This window comes from Panthera tigris, chromosome A1, assembly GCF_018350195.1.
Source record: "Panthera tigris isolate Pti1 chromosome A1, P.tigris_Pti1_mat1.1, whole genome shotgun sequence".
Classification (NCBI taxonomy): domain Eukaryota; kingdom Metazoa; phylum Chordata; class Mammalia; order Carnivora; family Felidae; genus Panthera; species Panthera tigris.
The window spans coordinates 174,704,923-174,718,534 of record NC_056660.1 but is presented as its reverse complement, the minus strand read 5'-3'; the positions used below and the strand labels follow the sequence as shown (position 1 = coordinate 174,718,534).

The 13,612-nt window shown below is 44.5% G+C and overlaps 1 protein-coding gene across 4 annotated transcripts in view; it reads left to right on the top strand.

Annotated features, from left to right (window-relative positions):
- Positions 1 to 13,612, top strand: part of NSG2 (neuronal vesicle trafficking associated 2) — a 62,593-nt gene that overhangs the window by 34,746 nt on the left and 14,235 nt on the right. Inside the window, exon 1 of one of the 4 annotated variants that reach the window (XM_042992041.1) lies at positions 7,684 to 8,004. The exons of the other annotated variants lie outside the window; for them this stretch is intronic. Within the exon in view, the coding sequence (XP_042847975.1) occupies positions 7,885 to 8,004 (120 nt within the window). The 5' untranslated portion in view covers positions 7,684 to 7,884. Of the gene's footprint in view, positions 1 to 7,683; positions 8,005 to 13,612 lie in introns of those variants that run through there. 4 annotated transcript variants of the gene reach the window in all.

The window sequence follows — 13,612 nt, the reverse complement described above, 5'->3', positions numbered from 1 at the left end:
TGGATGTTTTACTAATAACATAATTATAATAGGGGCACCTGGGTGGCTCAGTCCGTTGAGCGTCTGACTCTTGATTTTGATTCAGGTCGTGATTTCACAGTTCGTGAGTTCGAGCCCCAGGTTGGGTTCTGTACCGACAGCACCAAGGCTGCTTGGGATTCTCTCTCTCTTCCCCTCCCCTGCTTGCATTCTCTCGCTCTCTCTTTCCATAAGTAAATAAACAAACTTAAAATTTTTTTAGATAACAACAACAACAACAATAATAGTAATAATTTTGGTCGCATTTGTGGCTAGAAAATCAAATCAGTAAATAGAAATTCTAGGATGAATCATGTATATCAGGGAAAGAAAGAGAGAAGACAGAGAGAGGAGAGAGAGAAAGTATAAATGAATACACACGTAGATGAAGCTGACTTGAATGAAAATTCTGCCAATTTGTTTTTAACTGCATTTCTTTGAAGCTAAGAAAAAGATCTCTAGTGTCCAAAAAAAATCTCTAACCTGGGTGAGGATGCCTGACTTCTAGGCTCAGTCTCTGGACCTCAGTTTTCCCATCTGTAAAATGAGGAAGTTGGGTAGGATTGTCTCCAAGGGCTCCTCCGTCTTTGATGTTCTTACAGTGGTTCTCGACCAGGGATGATTTTGCATCCGGGGGACACTTGGCAATGGATGGAGACATTTATGGCTGTCTCGGCTGTGGCCTGTGCGTGTGTGTGTGTGTGCACCCGTGTGTGTATACTATTGGCATTTAGTAGGTAGAGGCCAGGGATGCTGCTAAACAGCCTGTATCGCACTGGATGACCCCTACAAAGTATTATCCTGCACCAAATGTCATGGGTGCCAAGGATAAGAAGCTTTGGTCTAGGATTTGCCACCATGTTTATTGGTCGAAAAACAGGAATCATGCCCCTCTTGCCCCACTGAGATGTGTCAGATTTGTTGAGTTATTCAGTTTCTTATCCTAGCCATCTCCTGGAGATTTGAAGCCCTGGAAAAATTAGTTAAGGTAAAGACAAAAGACTTCTCAAGGTCCTAGGGGTTCAATAAAAATGAGATGGCCTTGGGAGCTGGGAAAAATACTGCCCTTTGAATTTTCTTTTCCCTTGGTACTGCATAACTCTAAACAGACCAAATGTGATTGTTTCATGAGCAGAATGCAATTTTAGACCCATAAATAGCTTTCTTATTATTTCTCTATAGAGGATAAAAATAAGTCTTGTATATATTTCAACTGCACCCTCACTTCCAGCTTCAACCTTTGATTTTGACTTTCCATGTCACAGCCAATGTGTGTCTCTTCTCAAAATCATTGTGATCACTTTTTACTCTTGCTTGAAATCATTTTGGGGCTTTCCCTGGCCTTCACAGTGATATCTGAACTGCTTAGTTCATTGCACGTGGTCCTCATGACCTGTCTTTTGCTCATCTCTTCAATCTCCCCTCCTTCCTGCCTTCAAGTTCCTCCTGCCAACCTATATTACTCACAGAATCCTGGGCACACTCTGGCCTATCTCCTCCACTCCTCAGCTTAGCTGTTTCCTGCACCCTGAATACTTTTCTCTCCCCCAGGGTCTAGTGAACACCTATTTATCTCATTGACCTGGCTCAAACATCACCTCCTGGATGAAGACCATCCTAGTAGCTTGTCCTCCCTTCCCCTCTGTCAGATGTGGAACTGTTTCCTCTGGGATTTTCCTCACTGGACAGAGCTGGTCAACTTCACCTCCTTTGTGCAGCTATTTTCTTAACCGCAATTTTCCAATGCCCTGTGAAAGCCTGGGCTCTTGAAGACAGATGTCACCCCTGCCTGAGTTCTACATACCTTGTGGCCTTGAAAACAATAGGTGGTCAGTAACTTTTCTCTTTAAATAAGAGTAACACATCTACATGTGCAAAGTTCCTACAGTATAAGAAGCATAAACTGAAAAATGTCTCCTTTTCTCTCCCTTCCTAATCCTTTCCACCTCAAATAGCCATTGTCTATGTCTATGCTGTCCAAATTGGAAGCCTCTGGCCAGATGTGGCTATACTCACTTAAATTAATCAAAATGAAATAAAATTCAAAATTTAATTCCTCAGTCACACAAGCTACATTTCAAGTGTTTAATAGCCACAGGAGTCTAGTGGCTACCATATTGGATGGCTCGAATTTATCGGACATTTCCATCATTGCAGAAAGCTCTATTGGATGGTCCAAGAATGGTTTATGTTCCCATCTAGAGACTTTTTCTACATGTCAGCATATATAGATTTACATATGCATATATACATTTGATATCCTTTTTGTTTTCTCAAATGGGACCATTTTATATATATTCTCCAGCACCTTGCTTGATTTCTCTTAATAATATGTCTCAGAGATCTTTCCACATCAGCACATTGAGATCCTTTTTTGTTCTTGTTAATGACTGTCGACTGAGGGTTTTCATAATCTTTCAAAATCAGTGCCCTATTGTTGTTCTAGCTTTCAGTCTTTTGTCGTGAGAAACTCTGCTGCAGTGAACCTCCTAGTGTGCGTGTCCACACACACACACACACACACACACACACATCTTTCATATATTTTTCAAGTATATTTGTAGAATATGAGAATCTTTATCTTACAAGCTTTGCCAAAGAGTCTTTGGGTCTTCAATTTTAATAGGTTTGGCCAAGTTATCTACTAAAATGTTTCCACCAGTGTATTCTTCCTCCACCATGCCTGAAAGTGTGTTCTTCCCCACATTGCTGATTTTAACAATCTTTAAAAGCTTTACCAATCTGATACATAGTAAATGGCACCTCACCTTTGTTTAGGTTTGTGTATCTTTCATTATCAGTGGGATGGAGCCCCTTTCTGTTTACTAATTGACTGTTTGACCTTTGTTTCCTTCCTGGAAAACATCCTATTTGGTTGGACCACTTGCTGTTCCTTCCTACTGATGGGCGTGGCCTCTTCCCAAAGCTGAGAACTTAGTCATTCTCACTTATTTGGTACTTTCTCAGTTGACCTTTGCCTTTTGGTTTTGTGTATGGTGTAACTTATTTATTAAGCCTGCAGGATTTCCTACTTTTGCTTTAACTTAAATGAATCACCAACTCCAGAAGGCATAAGGGAAAATACTGATACATTTGATTCTATAAAAATCAAGGCCTTCTCCCACCCTGAACTCATGTTTTCTTCTGACACTTTTATGATTTTATTTTCTATGTTAAAATCTTGACCCATCTGGAATTTGCAATGAGTAAGGTAGGAATCCAGCTTTCTTTCTTTGTGAATGGCACTTTGCCTCTTGTTCCACATTCATTAGTTAACCTTTCCTCTCCCGGACTTGTCATGCCACTGTTTTTAGATACTGCATTCCCGTATATATTTGAATTTACTGCTGGGCTCTCTCTTCTTTCATTGATCTTATAATTGTTTGGTATTGAAAATTGAGACAATACCAAGTTGTCTCCATTACATAATTTTATCACACATCTTACAATCTGTGTAAACTGTGCTTCCCTCATTCCTTTGATTTTTCAGAGACACCTTACCCCCTTCTAGTGCATTTCCTTTTCCAGATAAATACTAATATAATGTTTAGGTTCCAAAAAAACTCACACTACTTTTTCATATTAGTTACAAGAACTAATAGATTCATTTGAGGAGAAGCTACATCTGTAAAGTATTGGGTCTATGTAGCTACAAATTTAACCTTGCATCTGCCAAAGTCTTTTTTAGAGGTTCTAGCTGAACTTTAAAATCATCTTTACAGTTCTGATTAAGTTTATTCCAAAGTATTTTATCTATTTTTTTGTTGATATTGTAAAACGGAACTTTCCTTCCATTATATTTGCTAACTGGTTGTTATTTACACTTAATAAAAATCCTTTTGAATTTTGTACATTTCTTTGCCCACCGGGCGGGGGGGGGGGGTAGTTGTTACTAACTTCTCCTGTTTTTAATACTTTGTTTAAAAATGTAACCCTTTGTGTTCTCTACATATGTAATTGTACCATCTGCCACTAATGCTAATATTGCTCTCCTATCTGATATTTAGTCTTCTTGTGCTCTTTCCCCTGTAGTTTGTTTTTAGACTCCTCATGTCATTTTCTTGTCTAATTGCATTGGCCAATACCTTCAGGTCTGCTATTCCTAACATTTCGCCATTTATATTTTGATGGATTTTTTTTTTCTCCCCAAATGCCTTTTCTGCATGTATGGTTTGTCTTCTTTGGCCTGGCATTATGGTAAATTATGCAAACAGATTTTTAAATACTAAGCCATTCTCACAGGTCCACATTTGGTCACGGTATACTACTGAATTCTGTCTGATAATATATTATTTGGAAATTTGGCTTTAATAATGTTGTGAGGTTACGTTGAGTGATTTTGTGTGTGTGCTGTCTTTGTCAGGTATGGTATTATTATTATGTTGTCTTTGTAAAGAGAATGAACATGGCTTTTTCTTTCTCAGTGCTCTAGAAAATTTGAAAGAACAGAGAAATCATCTGTTTCTTTGAATTTTTTTAAAAAAAGAATTAAAACATAAAGTCATCTGGCTTAGTATTATTAGGAGGGTGTAGGTAGTTTTCAGTAAATATGTGAAAAATTAATAAACAAAATTTATTTGTACCCAGCTACCTCTCTAAAGCTTTTTTTTTCAATATATGAAATTTATTGTCAAATTGGTTTCCATACAACACCCAGTGCTCATCCCAAAAGGTGCCCACCTCAATACCCATCACCCACCCCCCATCAGCCCACAGTTTGTTCTCAGTTTTTAAGTCTCTTATGCTTTGGCTCTCTCCCACTCTAACCTCTTTTTTTTTTCCTTCCCCTCCCCCATGGGTTTCTGTTAAGTTTCTCAGGATCCACATAAGAGTGAAAACATATGGTATCTGTCTTTCTCTGTATGGCTTATTTCACTTAGCATAACACTCTCCAGTTCCATCCACGTTGCTACAAAGGGCCATATTTCATTCTTTCTCATTGCCACATAATACTTCATTGAATATATAAACCACAATTTCTTTATTCATTCATCTGTTGATGGATATTTAGGCTCTTTCCATAATTTGGCTATTATTGAGAGTGCTGCTATAAACATTGGGGTACAAGTGCCCCCATGCATCGGCACTCCTGTATCCCTTGGGTAAATGCCTAGCAGTGCTATTGCTGGGTCATAGGGTAGGTCTATTTTTAATTTTTTGAGGAACCTCCACACTGTTTTCCAGAGTGGCTGCACCAATTTGCATTCCCACCAACAGTGCAAGAGGGTTCCCATTTCTCCACATCCTCTCCAGCATCTATAGTCTCCTGATTTGTTCATTTTGGCCACTCTGACTGGCGTGAGGTGATATCTGAGTGTGGTTTTGATTTGTATTTCCCTGATGCCTCTCTAAAGCTTTGAAAGCTTTTTTTTTGAAATGCACCCATTGTCATTCTCTTAATTGTAACCCCCTTCAGCAATTTTTTTCTAAGTGGCCCCATTCAGTCAATAAGTATTTACCAAATAGCCACCGTGACCCAAGCCTTGGGGTAGGTGGTACTGGTGATTCATGGAAGTACCACAATCTAATGTTCCGGAGATGATGGCATACAGCTAAAACCTCCATTTGTGTATATTTATTTGATTTTAAAGCAACATCACTTATCATTGAATATTAATAGAGCTCGGGGCTCTGTATTTACAGTTTACCCTTTAGGCACACATGAATTATTTTTGGCTCTAGATTACAGCATCTCACTCCAAAGAGACAGCAAATTGTCTCTCCTTTCGTGTTGGAGCCTGCTGTCATCTCTGACGCTGGTCTGCAGAGTAGGGCCACACTTATTTTCAGCCGAGGAGCTCCCAGTGTGATTCACCTCTTTTTACTTCCCTGAGCTAGGTTTTTTTTTTTTTAATCTGTAAAATGGAGACACCAATCTTGTTTAGTAATACTTAGATGAGAAAACATTTGTAAAGCATCAAAATGCAGTGGGCAACCAGCAGACCTAGGTTTATTTCCCCAGATACCTAGCTCCGTACTAGGCCCTGAAGAAGCCACTCGTGGAATATGTGTTCAGGGCTGGACTATTTTTAGAGCCCTTGACTGGTCTTCCCACCTCCCAATTTTACCCCCTCCAATTGAATCTCCATCCAAACTGCCAGAGCAATATTTAATGTTCAAATGGAAGCATGTCAGTGGACACCAGATATTACACACATGTTAGCTCTCCTGTCTTCCCAATAAACTCTAGTCTGACCCCATACTCCTTCTTGAGCTTGCCTCTATTTACCCATCAAGCTTCCTCTTTCACCGTCTGGTAACATCCACATCCCCACGCCTTTACACACGCTGTTCTCTCTGCCCACGTCACTCTTCCCGCTCTCCTTCCAGGCTGGCTTCGTTGCGTGGTGCTGTCTTCCTCACAGCTTTCCTTCTAAAGGGCTCTTTTGATGGTAGAGACCATGTAGCTGTCCACGTCCCTGCGTCCCATGTGCCTGGCCCTGGGTCTGCCATGGACTAGGTGTTCCGCCCATATCTATTGTCAGGTGCATGATTAGTCTTTAGGTTACATGGTAACATATGAATGAGATTTTTTTCCGTTTCAGCTCTCAGAGGAGCCCTGAGGAAATAGTTCTTTAAAACAGGAAAATGAGGCCAGGAAAATCAATTGCATTTCTCGGCTGCAGGAGATGTCGGAAAAGCGTGACTTTCCCGAGCCTCCCAGGGCACGGCACCATAATGGGGAGTTGGAGGCACCTTTCATTTAACGTGGATCTCAAGCAGGGCCCAGGCTGGAACTTACCAAACCATTCAGCCACCCACTGCTCGTGAAATTCAGGAGCAGGCGTGTTTGAAAAGCCCCGAGACGCCTTGCACAGCTCCTTTCTTCTTTTTAAGTAATAATGAGCTGGCTGGGCAGCCTTGCCGATGATTTTACAGTTAAACACCCACACTCCAAGATGCCTCCTTCAATAAGTGGATGGGGAAAAAGGCCAGAGAAAATATAGGAGGGTGAATATTGATGGAGTGTCTTCTGGGCTCCAGGCACTGGGCTTGCCGTCTTCATCATCGCCTGGACCTTCATAACTGCCCCGGTAGGGGGAGGGTACTGTAAGCACTGCCTTTGTACAGAGGAAAACACAGAGGGTGCGACACAGCTGATCTGCCCAAGGCCACACAAGTCAAACGAAAACCATTTGTGCATCTTCCGAGCAGTTTGTTTTTATCTTCTGGACTCTAAGAGATCTACTTCCTTTCTTTGGTCAGGCTGCTATAAACCCTGAGTTGATTTTTGCCCCTCTGCTCCAAGTATGGGCACTGTGATAACACCTGCCTCCCATTTATCCCATCTTTGTTCCTTCCACTTACTTCCTTACTATTTTCCTCATCTGTGAAATGTGGATAATCCTAACAATACCTGTCACAAAGGATTGTTATGAAGACACAGTGGAGAAGCCCTATAATGGACTCAGGGCAGAACTTGGCACACCGTGAGCCCTCAGTGAATGTTAGTGATTACTAGATCACGTAGCATGTAGGTTGCTTTCGATCATTTCTGGGAAAAGATGGGCGGGGGAGGGGTGCCATAAAAATAAGATGAATGAAACTAGTTAGGTGGCATTTACTTACTCCATACGGATTTATTGAACACCTACTGCAGCCAAGCCCTGGCCAGATACAGGGGCTGCCAAGATGAATCCTCAAGGCTGGGGACTCTCAAGGAGAAGACGGCACAGGCGAATGTCGCACTATCTCAGCCACGGAGCCTGTTGTTAACAACGTTCTACTCTCTGCATCTTTTGCCCTGCTTGATTTCCACGTCTGGGAAGCAGCCCTGATCTGAACCTCACTCCCAACCCTTTGGTTTTCTGCAATCCTGCAAAGAGCAGCGGATAGGAAAGGACATGACCCTTCGCTCTGGTCACAATGCCCAACTCATCCTACCTCGAGGGACTGCCGAGAGGGGAAAGCCTGAGGTCACAGCCAAATAAGCACACAAACAGGAGCCCACACTGCAATCCCTGCAGGGAACTCGGCAGAGGGAAGGTAATTTCATTAGATTCCAAGCCCTTGCTTTAGTGTGCTGCTGGGGAGAGGTCTCTCTGCGGCCTTGCAGGCTGGCTGTGTGCACTACTTTGTCTACTGGGTGATGGGCTCGTGTTTGTAGAGTCAGAACAATTTATGAGGGACATGCACTTCCATTATTGGGAGCCAGGGAGAACGGGCGAAATGCAAGGGCGCGATCCCTGCCCCAAAAACACCATGCAAAAGTTAATTAAGGCTCTGACTCACCAGACCATTTCTGATGAAATTAAGAGGTACAGCTAAGCGTCGACGATTTCAGTGACAGGAAGTGAAGCAGTTGCTTCTATGGGTGACCGCTTCAGGAATGTATTTCAGTAATAACGACAGTGATGATACTCAGCGTTGTTGGAAGCTTTACCTCCAGTGTCTTTGCGAGTCCTTCCAATGTGGCTGGTAGGTAGCTGGCATGATAATCCCATTTTTGCAGATGGGAGATTGAGGCTCTGAGAGGTGGCGCTACTTGGTTAAGGTCACACAGCCAGGAGATGGTGGAGCAGAGACCGGATCCCAGGCCAGTCTGGTGCTTGAGCCTACCTCCTTCTCCCACCTCCCACTGCTTCCCCGTCTCTGCGAAGCCACTGCTTCCCTTTTAAGCCCCTGCTTCCCCGTCTCTGCGAAGCCAACACTGAACTTCCGTGCCACCTGTATGTTGATCCCTTAGGAGCCTTTTGTTTCCTTCACACCAAATTAAAATCATAATCATGGCAGCAGTAAATAAAGTGCCTGACCTACCTACCTGCTCACAGCCCATTTTGCCTGCATGTTGGGTCAGATTTGTAGCTACAATCACTCCTTGTGGAAACAGCAAGGCTTGTGTGACATCTTAATTTACTGAGTTTCACCTTGTGCAAAAGAGCCCTGGCCAGATTTGTAAGCGTCTCCTTGTCTGGACCATATTTACAAAATGCTGGTGAGTGACAAGGTTGCAGGGGACTCACCTTGCTCAGCAGCCCAGGCAGGAAGAAGGCCCAGCCCAGCACATGTTAGAAAGAAGGCCTTGACCTGGCCTTGCCGTGTGACCCGGGTAAGTCCCCTCACCTCACCTCGGTAAAACAGGGACAGTCATATCTTCATCAAACAGTCGCTGTGTGGACTCAGTGGAGTGATGCATGCAAAACCCAGTGCCTGGCTCGTAGCAGATACTCGATAAATGTCAGGTCCTTCTTCTCCACACCCCCACATCCCCCGCCTCCACTGTGGTAGAAGGTGCTAGGCCTCTTTGGAGATGTTTTGTGGACACATGCTCCAGAGCCCTTTAATACCACCCCCCTGCCCTGTCCAGTAATTGGTCGTACGTGCTCATGGTGCCACCTGGGAGCTGGCTTTCCACTCAGCTCCAAACCGCTCACATGCGTCGCCTCACCTTGGACCTCATCCCTTCCCTCCTAGAATCCTTCCAGGGGCCAAGTCCTCGTTTCAACCTTTGTTGCTACCTGACCTTGACCCAACCACTTTTGGAAACTTATTTCCTATAAAGTAGGGCTGAAAAGACCAATTTTGTAAGGTCTTTGAAACATTTAAGATGAGTAATGAAAGAAAACATAATTTTGCACCTGCGGCCCCTAATTTGAAAATTGGGATGTTTCACTTGAAGTTCAGAATCTCCGTCTTTTCTTGAAAAAGCAGAAAATCAGCTGTAATAGGTCCTCATTCCTGTCCTTGGAGGCATTTGCCTGGGTCTGAGCTGCCGCTGTCCCCTGTAGATGTGGCCTTCCCCCCCCCTGCCCCCCTCAGTTACCCCAGTCCTATTGCCTCACCACCAACCCTCTTCCCTCATTTATGTTGCTTGGCTGTTCTGTACTTGCACATAGTAGGTGACCAGGAAATGCTGACTCCTTGCATCTTAATAGGTTGTTTGGATCAAGGATGCACTTGCTTATATCTCTATTCTGTGTTTGTGTTTCATTCGTCAACTTAGAAAGGCACAACCTTGTGAAGTAAGCCCTCTGCCTCTCCATCCTGTAACAGCCTCCCTGTCAGAGGTCTTCACGTCCTCTGGTCCAAGTCGAGCAATGGTTTGTACTTTGGAAATGAAAAATACTTCAGGAGGCCAGAGGTTTGTCTCCCACATAAGCTGGGCCCCCAGACCCTCATTTCTTCTTTCTCATGATTATGCCAATAGCAAATTAAGCTGAGAAAAGAATCGCTTTGGAATGTTCCAGTTTAAATTGTGCTTTTTCTCTTTCAAGGGCTCTACAAACGTTAATGAATTCCTGGCTCTACTTGGGTCCACATTTCTACACCCCTTCCGTAGGGGGTTTCCCTTTCTGGGTTCTGAGAAAGACCCTTGAATTATTGTTCATATAAAGTTTCAGGCCACAGATGTTTCATTTTCCTTTTCCTTTCAAAAAGCAATTTACTTAGTGGGATTCATTGGGGCCCAGGAGAATAGGCTTTTTAAATGGGTTTTTGGGGGCTTCCATGGGGAGCTGGCCAAATAGTGTAATAATACAATCCTTTTGGTTTAGGGATGGAGAAGACCTTTGTATTCCAAACAGCCACTCTAATAGTAGCCATTCCAGAGGAAGTAGAGTGAGTGGAAGATCCCAGCCTTTGGGATCATACCTGAGTTCAAATTCTGCTTCTCAGTTCATTATTTGAGTTTACTTAGGAGAGTGACTTAATGTCTTTGGGTCTTATGTTCCTCATGTATTTTATTTAAAAAAATTTTTTAAATGTTTATTTATTTTTGAGAGAGCATGAAAGAAAGACAGAGCATGAGTGGGGAAGGGCCAGAGAGACAGGGAGACACAGAATCCGAAGCAGGCTCCAGGCCCTGAGCTGTCAGCACAGAGCCCGACGCAGGGCTCGAACCCACGAAATGCGAGATCATGACCTGAGCCAAAGTCGGACGCTCAACTGACTGATCCACCCAGGCGCCCGTTATGTTCCTCATTTATAAATGATAAGACCTACCTTATAGGGTTGGTTTTAAAAGTTACAAATAAGAAATAAAGTTAAAACGACTATACTGTGTTTAATAATTCATACTGTCCCTCTTAAACCGTTGCAATGCAATCATCTTGGATATGGAAGCACAGCCTATAAACAAAGCCAACTCCTTCTCCAGGAACTGACCCCGGCAGAGGAATTAAACAGAATATGGGCGTGAACAAAACGAATGCTCACTCTCGAGGCCCATCACGTCATTTTAGGGTCAGCAGTTCTGTCCAAGAGGTAATGTGACAGAAATCATTCTGCCATTTGCTGAACGTGTACTGCTTCAGAGCAAAGCTAATCCGATCTGGATCACTTCACGGCACCTTTCAGTGCTTCTGTGGGCTAGGAATCATTGTAACTCCCGTCTTAGAGATGAAGAAACTGAGGCTTAGAGACATCGCAGAACTTGTCCAAAGTCATGCAAAAAGCAGGGGGAGGAACTGAAAGTAGAGAGCACGTCTGTTCTGAGTCTGCACTGGCTTCAGACCAGCCCTGGCCTGTAGTGATGGCTGTCTTCAGTCTTGGCCAGGTATTTCATAAGACCCAAACAATTTCTTTCCTTCTGACTAGGCAAACAGACCTACAAAAACATCATGGGTCTTTGTTTTGGTCACTCTGGTTATCTCTCCTTCACAGGTCTGTCCTTCAGTCCAAGGAATCTAAAAATAAGAGAATGAATTCATTAGCATTCAATGAGTGCAGTTTGTTTGGCATGACAAACAAACAGACAAACCATCATTCAAAACACGGAACTGTGGGACAGTCAGAGGAAATAAGATTTTAGATCCTGAGGTATGTTTATTCCTCCCAGATCCTTGGCGAGGACTAAGAATGGGAGGGACATCTCTGGGCACTGACTCCGTGACAGGCACTGTACTCAGTATTTTCACATAGTGATCTCATTTTACCCTTACCCCACGGCTTCAAGGTAGTTATTATGATTCCAATTTCCAGATGAGAAAGCTGAGGCCGGGGAAGTGTAAATGGGACCACCATTCCACTTTTCTCTCTTCATCAGGACAGAACAGACTGATGGAAAAATATTCCACCTGAGGCCACACTGAAACATATCCGGCTGACCTGAGAATATTTGGGCCTTGAGGGAAGGCTCAGCCTCTAGGTATTACCTCAAGTTGACAATGGTGAGCATCTTGAATGGGCCGAGAGGCTGTGGAGTCAGTGCACATACCCACATCTGTAGATTGACCAGAGCTAGGAAGAGTTTTGGGTGCCAGAATCTTTCCATTCTTTCCTTCTGAGGCTCCCTGCCACGGATGTCTGTACATTAGGAGGCAAAGTACTCCTGGTGAACACCCGATAACCTGAGAGACAGCTTCTTCCACGAGCAGAGTGGGCTTGTATCTATTGGTGGGAGGCCTAGAGAGTCACTGGCTTCTCCTCTTGGTTTGCCCACCCTCACCCCAAAGAGGGATCTCATACTACAGTCGGAGGAAAGGGCAATCGAAAGCATCTGAGGGAAGATGCTTCACCAGAGGGAGGAAACATGAGCTGGAAGATAGGAGAGAGAGAGAGAGTTTGCTCCCAAATCCTAACGTCAGGCTGACCCAGTGATCACCCACAGGGAGAGGAGGTATAGACCGGAGAAGAGATGGCTCAGACTCCTCCTGTGCAGGAAGGAGGAGACCCTTACCCTGTCATGATCCACGAAGCAAGAAAAGAAGAGATATTCGTGGGGCCTGAACTCAGAGGGGCAGGGAGGGCAAGATTACGGGCTGGAACCTGGGGCTAAAGACATAGCGTCCATAGATTTGCCTGCTGGGCTCTGAAAAATAAGATCCACGATGCCTCTCCTTTAGGGGAACCAGAAAGGGGGACAGTGAGGGGCGCTGTATCAGAGGTCCCCGGGACCACCTCTAGATTCATTTGAAGGGCTCCCAGGGCCCAGGGTATGGCTGTATTCGGCACTATGCTTTATTATAGTGAAAGGATACAAAACGCTGTTGGTAAAGGAAGAAGGCACATGGGATAAAGCCCAAAGTTCAAAGCCGAGCACGAGCTTCCAGCGTCCTCTCCTCTCGGAGTCACACTGGACACACCCAATTCCCCCAGCAATGAGTTGTGACATGCGTGAGATGGTGTCTACCAGGCAACTCGTTAGAGACTCAGCGCCCAGGGTTTTTCCTAGGAGCTGGTCGTGTCGGCACCCCTCGCCCAGCACGTACCCAAGTTCCAGAGCCCCCAAAGGAAGGCCGGTGTTCAGCACAACCCATGTGATGTGTACAGTTAAGGCACAGTGAGCCACTCTTCTTAGCTCTGGGAATGGCGGGGCCCTCCTGATGCGCAGGCTCCCAGACACCAGCCAAGCGCCAGCCTTGCAAGTAGACCTTTCCAAGGGTGACGGTCTCTGTAAAGATTCCTCCAAGACTCCTCCGGGCCAGATGGGTACATGTGTATGTGTGGGGGGCGGGAGGGGTGAACAGGTAGAAGATGGGGTATGGATTCCTTCCTCCTTGTGGACCGAGGTGGCAAATGGAGGAGAGGAGCCGAGCTGCTGCCTCCCCCAAGCACAGCTGACTCCCCCCCGAGGACCCTCTGCCGTGTGGCTGTTGTAGCAATGGCAAGCCTGCTTTCGCACCCTTGCAAGATTTATAGGAAGACGTGGGGTAGC